This window comes from Periophthalmus magnuspinnatus, chromosome 17 (assembly GCF_009829125.3).
Source record: "Periophthalmus magnuspinnatus isolate fPerMag1 chromosome 17, fPerMag1.2.pri, whole genome shotgun sequence".
NCBI lineage: Eukaryota > Metazoa > Chordata > Actinopteri > Gobiiformes > Gobiidae > Periophthalmus > Periophthalmus magnuspinnatus.
Genome location: NC_047142.1, coordinates 27,284,336 through 27,302,519, shown reverse-complemented (window position 1 = coordinate 27,302,519; position 18,184 = coordinate 27,284,336). Strand labels below are relative to the sequence as shown.

At 37.9% G+C, this 18,184-nt stretch overlaps 1 protein-coding gene across 1 annotated transcript in view; it reads right to left on the bottom strand.

Moving 5' to 3' along the window:
• sntg1 (syntrophin, gamma 1) overlaps positions 1 to 18,184 on the bottom strand; it is an 88,763-nt gene that overhangs the window by 62,479 nt on the left and 8,100 nt on the right. Inside the window, exons 3-7 of the mRNA XM_033982630.2 lie at positions 8,017 to 8,151; positions 1,486 to 1,542; positions 832 to 889; positions 707 to 750; positions 412 to 453 (exon numbers count right to left, since the gene is read on the bottom strand). Coding sequence (XP_033838521.1) covers positions 412 to 453; positions 707 to 750; positions 832 to 889; positions 1,486 to 1,542; positions 8,017 to 8,151 — 336 coding nt within the window. The remainder of the gene's footprint in view (positions 1 to 411; positions 454 to 706; positions 751 to 831; positions 890 to 1,485; positions 1,543 to 8,016; positions 8,152 to 18,184) is intronic.

The window sequence follows — 18,184 nt, the reverse complement described above, 5'->3', positions numbered from 1 at the left end:
TGTGTGAATGAAACAAAACACAACTCCAGGTCTGTTTGTGATGAGGAAACAACATTAGAGCAGAGATCAGAGAATAAAGTCATATGAGCCCTTTAAATATGTGTACTTGAGTAGATTTTTAAAGTGATACTCTTACTTTTAATGGAGTATTTTTTTGCTCCGGTATGTGTTCTCTTAAGTAACAAAATTGGGTACTTCTTCCACCTCTGATCATTATTACCAATATTGCAATATCAATACTTTGCAACTTGTCCACTGATCGAGGAAACAGCAGAAACACTCTCACAGTTCATTTACATGAAGAACCAAAAGCCTCTCCCCATAGCGAGTCTCTGTATGTCATGGCTGCTTCACATCACTTCTGGCCCCGATAAGCCACCGTAGAAATATGAGATCCAAGATGGCACTTACCACTTCTTCATGACGATAGCTGCGAACGTTTATTCCATTTATCTGTGAACAACAGCGACACGGTTAGTCCAAATACAAGCTCTAGACTTTCCCTGGCCCCCCATCCCTCCATCCCTCTGCTGGTGATTAATGGCACAGCCCAAATCACTTGTATGGGGACTTTATAAATGTCCCAAGTTAAATGAGGAGATCTTTCTGCTCTGACAGTTACAAATCGCTGTGGATATGACACTTACTTCAGGCTTGTGCATATATATATACGCTACATAAATTATTTAAAATACGTTTTCTATACCTGAAGGATCCCGTCACCGATGAAAAGCAGCCCGGAGAGTTCAGCTACAAAATAAAAATCGAATGAAATATACCAATGTGTCCGAAGAGGAGTGAGAGTTTGGAAAAAATATCAACAAACTTTACCTTTTTGTTCCTTTGATATTTTCGAGATCACAACGGGAATTTTGTGCTCGGCTCCACCCTGGAAAACACAGCATTTAAAGGTTCTACATAACACAAAATGGACATCTGTGAACTGTAATCCATGTTCTAATGCTGTTCCCTCCTCAAAAACAGACCTGGAGCTGTGTTTTGTTTCATTCACACGTTTGAGTAACACTTTTATTATTAGTCTGTCTCATAGACTGTATATATAAACAGACATAGCTAACCTAAAAACACAGTGGGGCACTTCCTGTATTACCACATGATGACATCACAAGGTGGAACAGTTTGAGAGAAGAACTGTTTGAGAGAAGAACTCAGCCTAAATGTGCAGGGTTTGTGTGTTAAACATGTGTGAATGAAACAAAACACAAGTCCAGGTCTGTTTGTGATGAGGAAACAACATTAGAACAGATCAGAGAATAGAGTAATATGGCCCTTTAAGTTAATATGGACCTTTAAATTATAACAGTTCCGAAGATACAAAAATATTGGCAGGTAAAACGATTCCTTCACACTGCGACTCTTCGGATGTTTGACAAGAGAATGATCAATAAAGCTTGTTCAAACTTCATTTAGCTGAATCAGTTTGTAGAGCCCTACGTCGTGCTAATCGTCTGAGATCTTAATTACCTTGATGCTCAGGCCAAAGCCGCCGATGGTCTGTCTGCGGATGGTTACTGTCCTCTCCTAGAATGAGAAATAAGCTCGTCAGAACACAAGTGCTTACATAAAACATCACTGAGTCAAACTGAAAGACAAGCCCATATTAAACCCATCGTGGTGCTGTCAAATGAAAGGTGAAGGGTCAAATATAGCCCAAGAATTAAATGGAAAAATGGAACCTCGAGAAGATGTTTAAGTCTTGGAAATTATAATTATGTCTCAGAATTTGTCACATAGCAGGTCATTCCTCAAAGTCAAAGCCGTTTCATCAAAATGGTAATGAATCGAGAGGTATTAAGTCGGCTCTGACAGGCTCCTCCTCTGGCCAATCACATTCACTTTAGTTTAATATAGTTTAATCGTGACTTCAAATATTAGAAGAACATAGTTTTTTTTTACATTTTCAGTTTGATTTGTGAGGGACTATGTCTCTCCTCTGGCCTGGGAACGCCTTGGGGTCCCACCAGAGGAGCTGGAGGAAGTGTCTGGGCCCAGTGCAGATATGTTGTATAAGCGGCTCTTGGGGTCAAAATAAGTCCACCGTGTGCTGTTTGCATCTAAATAGTTCTGTTTTTTACTTTGATGAAACCTGTCCTACAAACTGTTCTGTTCAGATGTTTAACCATGTTCTCATCGTTTCTTCTCATTGAGCCTCTGAAGTTGTATTTGGAGTGATTCATGTTTGAGTAATCTTTAATTGACTATTTTCAAGGCACCCTTTAGCTGATTTGTAGAACTAATATTTCATCATTTCAAACCGGTGAAGGTCTCTCACACTGGAGTAGTTAGTTATTTTCATGTTGAGGTCCTACATTCTCAGTTGTACATTACGTTGTACATAAAGTCCAGTTCTTCCACGTAGAGTCCAGTTCTTCCATATAGAGTCCAGTTCTTACACATAGAGTCCAGTTCTTCCACATAGAGTCCAGTTCTTTCACATAGACTCCAGTTCCTCCATATAGAGCCTAGTTCAGGGGTGCTCAGACTTTTTCAGTACGTGAGCTACTTTTAAAATGATCGTGTCTGAAAGATCTACCACCTAATACAAAAATGTTAAACATATATTTATTTGTAAATGTATTATGAATTCGTACATGTACAGTGCATTTTGATGTACCTTGCACAATGTCATGAGATAATACTGCACAACACAATTGAACTTCTTAAATGTTCATAATTACTTGTATGATGATTACTGCTCTGACTTGCACTGAACGGAATCAGTGAGGGATGCGTAGTTTGGGCAGTAGTAGTACTTCTGACAGCCAGCCAGGAGTAAAATTGCATTTTTCGTTTGAAAGTGATAACAGAGCTAATCATGTTGATTACGGTTTTGTCTTTTTTTTATAACCATAAAAATCATGTTAAACAAAATATCAGAATTTACTGCATTTTTTCACACAACTACGTCTATTTTACACATCCATCCGTATTTTTTCTTTTATGCATCGTATAAATGACTGGGAAAATCCCCGCAGCCCCCGCGCTCTCATTCGTCACCTTCGAGGGACAACAGAGGCAGATTACCGTAATGACGGTAAAATATTTAAATAGCCCCATGTTTCTGCTTTGAGACGCCGTTTGAATTTACATGAGAGCACGACTGGTTGCGGAGTTACGCTGCTGGAAAGTCCACAACCCGCTCTATCGGCGACGATAGGATCCGACGCTATAGGGTTAAACTAACTCACGCTTGTTTATGCGTGTGCAGCACCCATGATGTGACCTAGGGTCAGGTGTAATCTGACTGGTTGTCCTGTATATTAGTCATGTGACTGGATGGTTGACGGGACGAGATCTACCCAAAATGCCTTCGCGATCGACTGGTAGATCGACGTAATGAACACGCCTGGCCTAGTTCTTCCACAGAGTCCAGTTCTGCTCGTTTTTCTGCTTCCTCCTGTAATTATCTCCTCTCTACGTGCAGCACCTGTCACTCAGAAAAACCACTGTGGCTCGTCTCATTAGAATTCAAACAGAAGGAGCCAGTGTGACATGTTCTGGAAGGAACATTTGCAAACGGCTGAAGTGAAGTAGATGTGAACATGGCTAAGATGAAATCATTTTGGTTTGGGAGAATTTTGGTCTCATTACTTGACTTTCCTAAGCTTAACACCACGTTATGTAATGTACTGTACTCAGGGGTGGAATGTAATAAAGTAAAATACTTTTACTTTTACTTCAATACATTTGAGCGCAAGTATCTGTACTTTCTACTCCACTACATTTTAAATCTGAAGTACCTATTTGAAAATGTACTTAAAGAGTATAAGTATTTCTTGCAGAGTTTGGGGTCTATAATAACACTTGAAATGTAATAATTTTGATAAAGATTTGAGGTGAATTTTCAATCGTTTGTATATTTTTGTTCAAATTATGAAAGTGTTAAAAATAAATCCTCAGCCTTTTCAGCAGGTCTCACACAATAACAAAAATACTTTTACTTTTCAGTCCTGTTCAAAAATATAGTGGAGTAGAAAGTACAGATACTGCTCTCAAATGTAATGAAGCAAAAGTAAAAAGTATAAACTGTAAAATGTAATTAAGTACAGATACTTAAAATTTGTTCTTAAATAAAGTTCTTTGCTACTTTTACTTTGTTGCATTCCACCACTGCCTTTAGGAGTTGGGCTGAAGTATTAATTAATTAATTAATTGGGGGGCGTACCTGGAAATGAGGCCAATGCCTCCTGTTTAAATTGTTCCATGTATAAATTAGCCATGATAAGAGAGACAGGTGAGCCCATGGCACAGCTGTGGATTTGCCTGTAGAAGTTTCCTCCTAACTGGAAATATGTGGTATTGAGAACATTTCCAGTAGTTTGCAGATTTGGTCCGGTGTGAGTTTAGTTCTCTCTTCTAGCTTAGTATCCTGCAGTAACCTCCTCTTTGCTGCCTCCACCGCTACTGATGTGGGGATACAAGTGAAAAGAGAGGTCACATCAAATGAAACCATGGTCTCATCTGAATCAAATTGAAGATGCTTGATATGTTGGAGGGAGGAGGTTTGGTGCTGCTCTGTGTGGCTTTTCCTTTCAGTCTCAGGTCACCAGCTTCTGCCTCTGTAAGCTTATTGTTTCTAATGGCTGTTTCTGCTGCTGTAATGTAGTCCACTGTGGGGATCTCATTGGAAGTTACAGAGAAGGTAAGTCCTTTGGAAAGTACCTCTCTCTCTGACTGGGTATGGTCACGGTCTGGCAAATTCTTCACCCAGTATTCCCTGTTTCCAGGATGGCTGAGTCCATCCCTTTTCCTCCTGTCGCTCTGATTCCTTTGTTCCTGTAGTAGCCTAAACTTCCTAATGTGCCGTTCCTTGGTTTCCTCATGTCGTTTCAACTGCCCTATGGCTATGAAATTGTAGATCCTCTGAGCTATTTCTTCTGGGACTAAGGTGGCTATTTTGCTTTTTAAGCTTTCTATTTTAGACTTCAAGTTGTCAATAAGAAAATGCAGATGGCTGATTCTGAGGCTGAGTTTATTCCTAAAGTAACGCTGAGTTAAGCTGGCTGCTCTCTCTTCTTCAGTTCTGGTCAGATTGCTGGTGGCCACTGCCTTATAAATCTAACTGAGGGGAGGGGCTAACTACACTGAAACTGTAAACAGCTATTGTCTCCAGTTTCAGCTGAAACTCCCCTATTCAGCCCTTGACGACCCTGCTATTGTTCTCATTGTTCTGGGTCTGAGGATGGAGTTGGATTCTTGGATTCTCTTTCCTAACAAAAATAGCTTCCTTAACTCTCCTCTCAAACCATTTCTTTTCTCTGGCTAAGATCTGAACTTCACTATCTTCAAAGGAGTGGTTAGTGGCTTTAAGATGGAGATGCACGACTGGGGTCCAGAGGAACTCTCCCGCCAGTGTTGGTACATTTTCTTATGGAGCAGCTGTTTAGTTTATCCAATGTAACGCTCACTGCACTCTTCACTACACTGAATGGAGTAGACTACATTACTTTGTTTATGGCTCGGAGTTTTGTCCTTAGGGTGAACCAATCTTTGCCTTAAAGTGTTTGTGGGTTTGAAAAAGACAGGAATCTCATACTGTCTGAAGATTCTCTGAAGTTTTTCAGACACACCCGCAGTGTAAGGGATGGTAACACCTCTCCTTCTCCATCCTCAGACCCAGAACAATGAGAACAATAGCAGGGTGGTTAAGGGCTGAATAGGGTAGTTTCAGCTGAAACTGGAGAAAATAGCTGTTTACAGTTTCAGTGTAGTTAGCCCCTCCCCTCAGTTAGATTTAAAAGGCAGTGGCCACCAGCATTCTGACCAGAACTGAAGAAGCGGCTTGGATGAGCAGCGAAATGTCTTCACTCCTACAAGATTTGTCCAGTTGACAAATTTAACTTTGTTGTTTGCTATCATTATATATACATTATATATACATTATACACATATATATAAACACAAGGATCTTTGGCCTCAGCTCAGGTTTAATTAATTTCTGGCTCAGTGCTTCATTATGGATTCACCTTGGACATTTATAACGACACATTAGTGAAGTGGTCTCCGTTTTTTTCAATCCGATTTCATGTTTATACAGAACTAACTCCTCTGGATACTCTGGTCTGTTTACTTCATACACGGTGATTCAAGAAATACTTTCAAATGTATTTAGTTACAGATTACTGAATACCCAAATCAGACTACTGTACTCTGAATACTCTGAATACTTTGAATACACTGAATACTCTGCATACTTTGAATACTCTGAATGCTTTGAATACTCTGAATACTTTGAATACTCCAAATACTCTGAATACTTTGAATACTCCGAATACGCTGAATACCTTAAATACTTTGAATATGCTAAATACTCTGAATACTTTGAATACTTTTACACTGAGTTGCATTCAATTATATTGTAAAAATGACATATTGTATAATTACAAAGAGCTTTATTTTTGTTTCTGTTCTACATTCATCTATTCGACCAGTCAAAAGTTTTGGAAAACTTTCAGTGTTCTTTTTCTTTATCTTTACTACTTTCTACATTTTATATATATATATATATATATATATATATATATATATATATATATATATATATATATATATATATATATATATATATATATATATATATATATAATTATATATATATATATATATATATATATATATATATATATATATATATATATATAAAATATATATATATATATTATATTATATATACATATTATATATATATATATATATATATATATATATATATATATATATATATATATATATATATATATATATATATATATCTCAAGCCAGACCGTACACTGTATAAAGAAGTGGACTTAATGAGTGTGGCATCACCCAAAGCGTTCAGCTCCAGTCAAATGAAGCTTGTCGAGGCTAGTGGTTATAGTGACCAACCACGAGTATCATAAAGAGCCAATCTGGAACGAGACTGTTGAAGGTAACACCCCTTCCCGGCCGCACTGCTGGTTTAGCAGGGAGCAGGTGCTTAGCAACGCTGTCAATCAAACCTGTTGCTAACACTAGAGGGAGTGACCTAATTTGTCTGTTAATAATGTTCATATCTTGATTTACAGACACAATAGCGAAATAAAAACATCAGGATGTAGAGTGGGTTAATATGAACATTTTAAGACCAAAATGACAAGTCTGACAGCAGCAGTTACAGAGAGAGGGGACACAGTTTTCCAAGCTGGAAGCGTGCCCATGCTCACTTCCTATTTGAAACACAGCGGCTAGCGCATTAGCTATGTCCATTTATATAAACAGTCTATGGCCCAAACTTCTGACTGGTAGTATATGTCTAATTAGACACGACAAAGAGCTATGCTTTAGATTTTTCTATTCAACTGTGTAATTCAGTCAAAATTGTATAATGAAGTACCACCATGTATTCCTATTAATTTACAAAAGTAACTGTAATTGAAAGAGTAATAGGTACAAAAAACAGGTACACAAAATTAGTATTCAGAATATGTATTTTCTTTGAATCCAGTTACTTTCTAACATTGTCCATATTCACGTTCATAACCTATTGATCCGTATGTATAGCTAACTGTGTAGCTAAACCGTTTCTGTGCAGTTTCTCAGATTACATTTGCACTACTCTATAACATAGTCAATAGAGTCTCAATTAGACCGTGCCCTCTTTGCTTTAGTCACACTTAAAATTCTGCACCATGACGAGCTAAGGTTACATTAGCATAACAGTGTCACCGTCCTTTTGGCTAATTAGCTACGCCGCATCCAAGGACCTATTTTTTCCCTCGTTCTCCTTTAAGTTTGAATAATGCTACTTCACCAAAGGTCGGGGACGACGGCATTAGCTAAGATGTATTAACGCTAACAGTAATAACGCGGAGAGCAAGTTGCGACCTCAGGACTAGTCTCTTTATACAACCTGATTAAGCAGGTCGAATGCTATTAAGCTAGCACGTTTGATTTATGACCAGCTGATGTAGTGGCCTCCGTCACGGTGCTAGCGTGGTGTGTGGGTGCGGTTATGAGCCCGGGCGAGTTACTTACGCTGGAGTAAAAGGGCTCTCCTGACACGCAGATGACATCTTGTTCTTGGATGGTCAGAATATCCTTGACCAAGTGTAGTCTGATATTGTACGGCTCCTCATTCCCTTCTTGCATCAAATAAATCCCAGTCTTTGTCTGCGAATAGAGAGGGAAAAAAAAGTTAATCAGGCCTAAATGAACTAGCTGTGCGATGAAATGTCACTGGGGATGTTCTTGTTACGGGGCAGATAAACAATATGGCACTTACAGACGCTATTTTTCATGCTACCTTTTTGTAAATGCTAATATTTGGACAGATTTGCACACGCTTGACATTTCGGTTGTGATTTATGGATTGGAATAATGAGTGGAGGCGTTGGTGTTGTGTGGCCCCTGAAGGGAACTGTAAAAAGGCTCCGAGAGACGAGGCAGGGCCAGTACACTGCACACGGCACAGCGTGTTTGAAGAATCTACTGTTTTAGAACAATAAAACTGACACAATCTGACTATTTTGTTTTCACTTGTCTCCTCATATATAATACTCCAGCTCATTATCAAAACACAGTTTGTGTAGCTCACAAACACTGCCTATTAACCTGGGATCCAGAACACACACTTCTTCAAGGACACACATGGTCCGTCCATATTGGAAAAAGGAAAGGAAAAAAAAATCCAAGCAAAGTTCTATATTTGGCATGACAACCCCAAATATCATAGCGACCAAAGAGCCAATCCAGAGAGAGGCTGTTGAAGATAAAGCCTCATCCTACCCGCACTGCTGGTTTAACAGGGGGTAAATACTGTCAATCAAACCTGTTGCTAACGCTAGCATAAGAGACCTTGGGGAAAGAAGGTTCTTGATTTTTCTGTTATTAATGTACATATATTGATTTATGGGCACAATAGAAAATAATAATAATAATAATAATAAGACCAACATTTTAAGACCAAAATGACGAGTCTGACAGCAGCAGTTACAGAGAGAGGGGACATAGTTTTTACAGAGAAAGTGAATTAGAGCCAGAGTCAATGGAGCCAAAAGTGGGCTCATGACCAATTCCTGTTTGGAATGCAGCGGCTAGCAGGTTAGCTATCTCCATTTATTTATATACAGTCTATGAACTACACTCACACACCATGTTTATAGCATCTTGCCCAAAGACACAACGACAGAATGCACTATTCAAAGTGGGGATTCAGTCAACTCTGTTAGCGTCACTACTTCCTGTCCAGTTTTATCTCAGATTTTTGCTGAGTCACGCTAAAATGAATAAACATTTAAAGATCAGACAGTGGACAGGGAGCTGCAGGTGGGTTAGGGGTCAGGGGTCAGAGGTTAGGGGGTTAGGGTCAAACAGTGGACAGGGAGCTGCAGGTGGATGTCACTGACAACATTTTAAACACTGCACAAATAAAATTAACACTTCACCAGTGGCACTTCTGTGTTTAGAAAAAGACATGTTTGTGTCTCAATGCTAATGCTAATTTTAAAGCATAATAAATATTAAAACAAAGCCACAAACTGAAGTCTTCTACATATAAAAACAATTGGTAGTTTATAATTTAATTAATTTAAATTTTAATAGTTTTCATTTTATGTTTTTCATTTTTAATAAAAGCTTGTTAGCTTTAGACACGGTGAGATAGCTAACGTGCTGCTGTGAACAAAGCCTATCGCCGACTTCCTGCTGACTGCTGTACCCCCCGATGAGCTAGTGCCCTGTAAACATTTCCCTCACTTTTTCTTTACAGGTAACACACACACATTCACAGGTAACACACACACATTCACAGGTAAATCACACACGTTCACAGGTAACACACACACATTCACAGGTAACACACACATTCCCAGGAAAAACACCCACACACATTTACAATCTCAGGTAACGCACATTCACACATTCACAGGTAACACACAAACATTCACAGGCAACACGCACACACACACCCACCTACACACACACACACACATTCTCAGGTAACACACATTCTCAGGTAGTCATTTTGTCAGGATGTCATTGCTTGTCATTTTGTCTAATTATATTAAAATGCATAATCCATATATCTACCTCACCTCCCACATAATTATACACAGTTATTTTCTTCGTGTTGTTCTTGTCTGAACCTCTTGAAATGAAAATGTGATATTCAAAATCAACCATTCAACCAATTCAACCAATGGAAGTTTTCATACCTAAGATAACACATTTTATCAGTGCTAATATCATGTGACGTTCAAATGAAACGCAAGGCTTTGTTTCCAGGAGCTCAAAATTTATTAGCCATGAAGAAAAAAAAGATCAATCACCTTATCTGACCATATGTTAAACGGTCAAGGATCCACACATTCATACACGCAGACACTGGGGTGCAGTGGGTGTCTTGCCCAAGAACACAACAATAGCATTCATTTGTGGGAGCTGGAATCACACCGCCAACCTGTGGGACGGTGATTCTGACCACTCTATGAATGGTGTTTATGTTGAGAACGGGATTCGAACCACCAACCTTCGGATCAGTGGACAAACACTCTTCCAACTGGTGGTGTGTGATTCTTTCACTTTGCATCACTTTCATACAAGGCAGTTGGGGGAAAGCACAATAGAACACAACAACAGTTTTTGCCAGTGCGCCCCCTGTGGCACCTGGCGTTCCCTGTGGTCTCCCATCCAAGGACTAACCAGGTTCAACCTTACTTAGCTTCTGAGACTTTGATGAAGAGGTTTGGCCACACACTGTCAAATTAAAATCTTGTAAGATGAAGTAGCTGAAATAATTGAAACCCTTTAAACGGAGCTGGTGTGAACACTTTCCAATGAGCCATTGGAAACAGGCTAATCCGCATAAATTTGCATTCAACAAATCCTTGGCCTCCCTGGTTAATTGCAATGCTTTGCTTGTCCTTGACTTAAAAGGCCGAGAATAAAAGAGCCACCTTCACCTGACGAGACTGCTAATAAGAGAAACAAGCCACCAATGTCAGCATCCCTGTCGCCCCGGAGACGCCACTCATCTCCTAACAAGATCGTTGCGTGTTCAGGCTATTCATGGAGAGAGCGGGTCAGACCTGAAGTGCACAAAGCCAGTTTATTGAGTAATGGATGTATGAGCTGTAATGAGGGGAGACACAGTGGCACAGCTAGCATAGCAACATAAGATATTAATTTATGTGCTATGATAAAATGTGAAACTGCATCCTCGGTCATTAGCAAAGCAAAATGAGGCCAGAGAATGTACATAAATGGGTCAGGAACACGTTTGACCCCACGCTAATATCCACGCTCTATCTAATTAGCCTTGTACATAAACTTATTTCGTTTCAGTCCCAAATCATCACTCTGTTGCTACTGGCTCCAATCAGTGTTTTGTGTCTACATGCATGCTAATGGGATACATGCTAATATTCACATACCATGTAAATTGGACATTGCGTACTTGAAATGACATGATTTCCTATGGGTATGGGGTGGAAATAGAACCGCATTATATATTGTAATAGGATCTGTGTACAGTAGCACACTAGCTAGGTCACTGTGTCTCAAAGCTAACAGTCACTTTGATTAATAGTGAAACCAAAAAAAATAAACATTCTATTAAAATTCAAAATGATTAAAATAAAGAAATATTTTTATATGTAGAATACTTCAGTTTGTGGTGTTTTAATATTTATTATGCCTCATCATCATCATCATCATCATCGTCATCATCTTTATTTGTTTCAGACATTTCTTAAGTCCACAAAAGCAAATCAAAGTACACAAAGTCTGAAAAAGGAATAGGCAGAAGCCTAGGCTTATGACTACACCTTTTGTACTAAACGTAAAGAGCTGCTATATTCAACAGTATATACAATATGAACAAAAAAAAAAAAAAAAAGAACAAGTAAGCAATTCAGCATTCAGCATATGAGTTTATGATTTTCTTTTTGTACAAACTTTTAAAACGACTCAAGGTTCTGCAGTCTTTAACATTGTCATCTAACCTGTTCCAAACATTTACTCCAACAGTTGAAATGCAGTGCTGTTTTACATTTGTTCTGACACTTGGTTTTTTAAATACATCATGTCCTCTAAGATTATAAGCACAATCTCGATTTTTAAACAGATCTTGGATATGAAATGGTGATTGTTTATTCTTAATTTTATACATAAATTGTGCAGTTCTATAATCTACCAGGTCCTTGAATTTCATTGTGTTTTTTTGGATAAAGAGTTCATTTGTATGAGCCCTATAGGGGGCTTTGTTCACAATTCGCATTGCTCGTTTTTGGACAACTGCAATAGGAATGATGTTTGTTTGGTATGTATTTCCCCACACCTCCACACAGTAGGTCATGTAGGGAAATATCAACGAAATATACAAAATGAACAATGTTTTTTCGTTCAAACATTCTTTTATTTTCGATATAATTGCTAAAGATTTGCATAATTTTGTCTTTATAAATTGTATGTGGCTTTTCCAACTTAGGTTATTTTGGATTATTATTCCTAGAAATTTAATTTGATTTATTTTCTCTATTTCTGTATTATGAATAATAAGATTCCTGTTCACATTTATTTGGTGATTTGTAAATACTATGAATTTAGTTTTCTTTAGATTTAAAGTTAATTTGTTTGAGTCAAACAAGCTTTTCAGCAATTTTAGTTATTTTTTCTAGCTCCTCAATTACTGTTTCTAAATCATTGCCACAGTGTATTATATTTGTATCGTCTGCAAATAATATAAGATGCAAAGCTTTTGACACCAAACATATATCATTAATATAAAGGATAAAGAGCAAGGGGCTCAACACTGACCCCTGGGGGAGACCACAGGTCACTGTTTGAAGCTCTGAATCCACTCCGTTTTTATGGACACATTGTGATCTTTTTTCTTTATAACTTTTGATCCAAGAGAAAGCCACACCCCTAATACCATATCTGTACAGTTTTCTGAGTAGTAGATCATGATTGACTGTATCAAACGCTTTAGTTAAATCTAGAAACACTCCAATGGCGTACTGTTTATTATCTATTGCATTAGATATGTTTTCGACTAGATCTATTAATGCCAAGGTAGTGGTTCTATTTGGTCTGAAGCCATATTGTTGTTCACATAGTATATTATGTTTTTCGAGGTAATTATATAATCTTTTATGGAATAATTTCTCCCGAATTTTTGCAAAATGAGACAATAGAGAAATAGGTCTATAGTTTGTAAGGTCCTGTTGATCGCCAGACTTGTAAATAGGGATAACCTTTGCCGTTTTCATTCCTTCTGGGAATACACCCGACTGCAAAGATAAATTAAAAATATAGGTGACTGGTTTAACTATATATTCAATAGTTTCTTTCAGCACACACATGTCCAGTCCATTCCAGTCTAATGAGTTTTTGTTCTTGCTTTGTTTGACAATTGTACATATTTCACTTTTATCTGTTCCTTGTAAGAATATTGCTTTATCCTGCTTAGCAATTCTACTGATTATATCATTCTCTTGGTTCCGGAATCTCTTTTGCCAATTTAGAACCAATGTTACTAAAGTAATTATTAAATTAATTTGCAATTTCCTTGGGCTGACTGAGGAGATGTCTGTCATTTGTCAAGATGTGAGTAGGAAAGTTAGCATTCCGTTTGCCCTTTTTAATTAATTTATTTAAGACATTCCAAGTATTTTTAATATCATTTTAGTTTTTTTCCAAAATTGAACAATAGTATTTTTTTTTTCTTAATCTCATAATACTTATTAATTTATTCTTGTATGTTTTATAGGAAACCTCTGCCTCATTTGTTCGTTTTTAAAAAAAGTCTTTATACAGTTTTGTTTTTTTTTTTTTTTTTTTCTTGCATGCTTTTTGAATACCTTTGGTCATCCAAGGCTTCCCAACAAATTTGTTAGAAGTCGCTTTATTAACTAAAGGACAATTTTTTTTCATAAAGAGAGCAAAAGATTTTCAGAAAAACCTCATATGCTGTGTTTACATTATCTACATACACATTGTCCCAATTTTGCTCCATTAAATCACGTTTAAATTGACTGAATGTTTCGTGAGTTTTTTTGTCTATATATTTTGACTGTTTTTATTTCATTATGCATTTTTGTGCCCTTCTTTATGACTGTAAATATTGGTAGATGATCTGATACATCATTTATTAAAAGCCCACTTGTTATTTCACTTTCTATGACGTTAGTGAATATATTGTCAATCAGTGTTGCACTATTTCTTGTTATTCGAGTTGGTTTTGTTATCGACGGATATAAACACAAGCTATACATTGTATTTATGAATTCAGTAATTGCAGTTTGTTCTAAAGGATTTAATAAATCAATATTAAGATCTCCACAAACAAAAACAATTTTCTTGTTATTTAAACCCTCATATAGATCAGACAATTTTTCCCTAAATGTATCAATACATAAGCCCAGCTTTCTATATATACAACTTAATATAATGTTTTTGGATTTTTCAGTTTCAATTTCTACTGTAACACATTCCATAATTTTATCAATGACTAAGCACATATATTTCACTATCTTACTTTTCAAATTTTTATCAACATATAAAGCTACACCACCACCTTTTTGAAAAGTTCTACTTACGAAGAACATGTTATATCCTTCAATCTGAAACTGGGGACATTGATCCTCAAACAACCATGTCTCGGAAATTGCTATAGCAGAGAATTGTTTTTTTGTTTGTTTCAAGCAGTGTAGAATTTTTGAAAAAAATACATTTAGGCTTCTACAGTTAAAATGTATAACAGATAATGAATCTTTTGTACTTATTTGCGACTCAAATTGGTCCTCTGTGTAATATTCACATGTGTTTTTTATTTTTGTATAAAAGTTATTCTCTGGATCGAGGTCATTCTGTATGTCTTGAGGTTTATACTCTGTATAGACAAATGATTTTAACTGAAAATGTTCATAGTTCAAATAATCTGTATCCATTCTTACTTTGTTGTAGTTGAATTAAGTCCATCTGGATGCATAATGAATCCAAATCCTTGTCATTGTCTCATCTTCTCAATTTTGCCTCAAAATTAGCATAAGCGTTAGCATTGAGACACAAACACCTCCCTTTCTAAATCATAGCCTGTATAAAGAAGTGGATTAAGTGAGTATGACGTCAGCCACAGCGTTCGGCTCCAGTCAAATGAAGCTCATAGTGGCTAGAGCAGTTATAGTGGCTAATTTGGAGAAGAGTTCCATATTTGGAATTCTGACCGTAAGTAACATAGCAACGAAAGAGCCAATCCGGAGCAAAGCTGTGATTGATAACAGGGAGCGGCAATCACACCTGTTGCTAATGCTAGCTGGAGTGAGGGGGAAAGTGCGGGGAAAGAAGGCGCTCGATTTGTGTCTTATTGATGTTCATATCTTAATTTACGAACACAATAGCAAAAACACCAGAGTCGATGGAGCAGGAGTGCACCCATGCTCACTTCCTATTTGGAACGCGGTGGCTGGCGGGTTAGCTATGTCCATTTATACATAGTCTATGTTCTAAACATAGAAGTGTCTCTGGTGAAATATTCATTTTATTTGTATCGTGTTTAACATGTTGTCAGTGACATCCACCTGCAGCTCCCTGTCCTCTGTCTGACCTTAACCCCATAACCTCTGACCCCTAGCCCACCTGCAGCTCCCTGTCCACTGTCTGATCTTTAAATATTTATTCATTTTAGCGTGACTCTGTAAAAACGTCACAGAGATAAAATTGGACAGGAAGTAGTAACGCTAACAGCGAGGTAGAGGGCGCTGTTCTGCACAGGTGGCGATGGCTGCAATTTGTAATAATAATAGACTGTACTCCGTAAAGAACAAAAATATCCTGTCTTTCTTGCTGTACCTGTAGTTCAGCCCTCTGCAAACATATTCCAATCCATTTCTTGGATTCTTGGAACAGTTTATCTGTTTGAACGTCCGTCTTTTCTCAACTGTTTAATGGTAAATAGTCATATTTTTATACAGCACTTTCTCACCTTCAAGTCACTCACAGCACTTTATATCAAGGACCAACTCAACCATTCACACACACATTCACACAGACACTGGGAGCGAGGTGGGTTTACTGTCTTGCCCAACGACACAACAACAGTCTTGTGAGCTGGAATCACACCGCCAACCTGTGGGTCAGTGGATCTAACCGCTCAACCAATGATGCTTATGTCAAGAGTGGGATTTGAACCACCAACCTTCGGCTCAGTGGACAAACACTACCAAACTGAGCTACTGTCGCTTAAATGTTACTCATGAGTTGTTTATAATATGCAGAATGCCACGTATGCAAATTTAATGCATAATAAACATCGGTATTCAAATTATTATTATAAATCAGCTGTAGAAGGTGAGGACAAGGACTGGAGACAGGTCCAGCTCATGTTTCCATGTTTACAATGAATGGGAACATGGCTGCTAATGTGGAAGGAAACACCCACATGTCAGCTAGCATTTGTTTCTGTCCATTCTATTTCCCCAGAGTGCTTTAATTGTAATTCTAAGGTTAGGTAAGCAAGCGCTCTTTGGTAGCACAAGAATGATCAGCATGGCTCCTCCGTGGGATTGAAATGTGATAATGATTTTAACATACTTCCCATAGCTTCCACCATTAGCACAACCATTTAGCATTCACAACGAACTGAGGCTCTGTGCAGCTACTTTTTAAAATGGAGATGTTCACACATCTCCATGAACGTGTGTATGAAAGTGTGTGTGTGTAGAGCGGGTTAATATGAACATTTTAAGAGCAAAATGGAGAGAGTCAATGCAGTCGGAAGGCGCACCCACGCTCACTTCCTTTTTGGAACGTGGCCGCTTGCAGGTTAGCTTTTTATATATACAGTCTATGATCTGACTTCTCAACCAATAATGTTTATGCTGAGAGCAGGAGTCAAACCGGCAACTTTCGGAGCAGTCGACAAACTCTCTACCAACTGACCTCCCGTAACATCCCCCTCCACAAGTCTCCAAACTCGGACTGAACCCCTTGTTCTTCTGTGAATGACCTGGCCTTTGTTTTAACAAACCCCGGGTAACATGTGCACATAGAGCACATTTAAAGCACATTTATATTCATGTGAGGCTGTGTTGGGCCAGATTGAGGCTGTTTCATGTGCATTCTGTGTGGCTTTGATACTGATGTTTTGTGTTGGGCTTTACAGCGCCTTGTTTTTTTATGATTTCAAATGTGTCACAGAGCCAAAGGAATAACACAGGAAACATTTATGAAACACAGACAAGCTTCAGTGACTCACATCTCACATAAATATTCCATTTTAATGCAAAAGAGCTGCGGGTATGTGGGGCCCCCGTACAGAGACGCGACTGTATGTGATGGATGTATATCTTATGATTATGAATAAACACTGGTGCATATAAATAGGTTTATTATCAGTGTGGAATAACATGTGGATATCATCATTGTCTCCTCTGAGGCTGAGTGCGGAGCAGGACTTAAAACACACTGATGTTAAGCCACTGAAGAACAACTCTCCTTCTCTTTAAAGGTGTTATATCACACAAAACTGTCTCTTTAAGATTTAGCCCACGTTCTAATGCTGTTTCCTCCTCAAAAACAGACCTGGAGTTGTGTTTTGTTTCATTCACACATGTCTGAGTGACACTTTATTACTCTGTCTACATCTCCAAAGCTCAAAATGATCTGCTCCACCTTGTGATGTCATGAAGTGGTAGTTTTCAAGTTAACTCCTCCACCTTTTACCTTTAGTTCAGTAGAGATTGGCAGTTCCAGGACTGAAATGATCCAAATGATTCTAGTGAAGGTGTACGGAGTTTAAAAACACAATGGAGCACTTCCTGTATCACCACATGATGATATCACAAGGTGGAACAGATGTATATCAATGTGTGTGTGAATGTGTAAGTGGTTCCTTTAGGTAAAGTACTTTGAGTGACTTGAATGTCTGGGTTTTTATTTGTTAAGTTTTTATTTAGTTTTATACAGAACCGCTGGCCTTAAATCTTCAGCAGAGGCCGATATTTTTAATTTTGTTTTTGGCCGAGCTGCTGTGTAAAGAATATGCATAAAACATGATGTGAACACTTTAATGAAAGGAGAGAACAAAACGTGACTCCAGCGTCATAGGGCTGTGGTACAAAGGGCTGTGGGAGAGTTTTTAGCACTTTTCAATCCCCCCATTTAGGGAAAATAATCAAAATCAGCTTTAAATATTTGCAAAAAA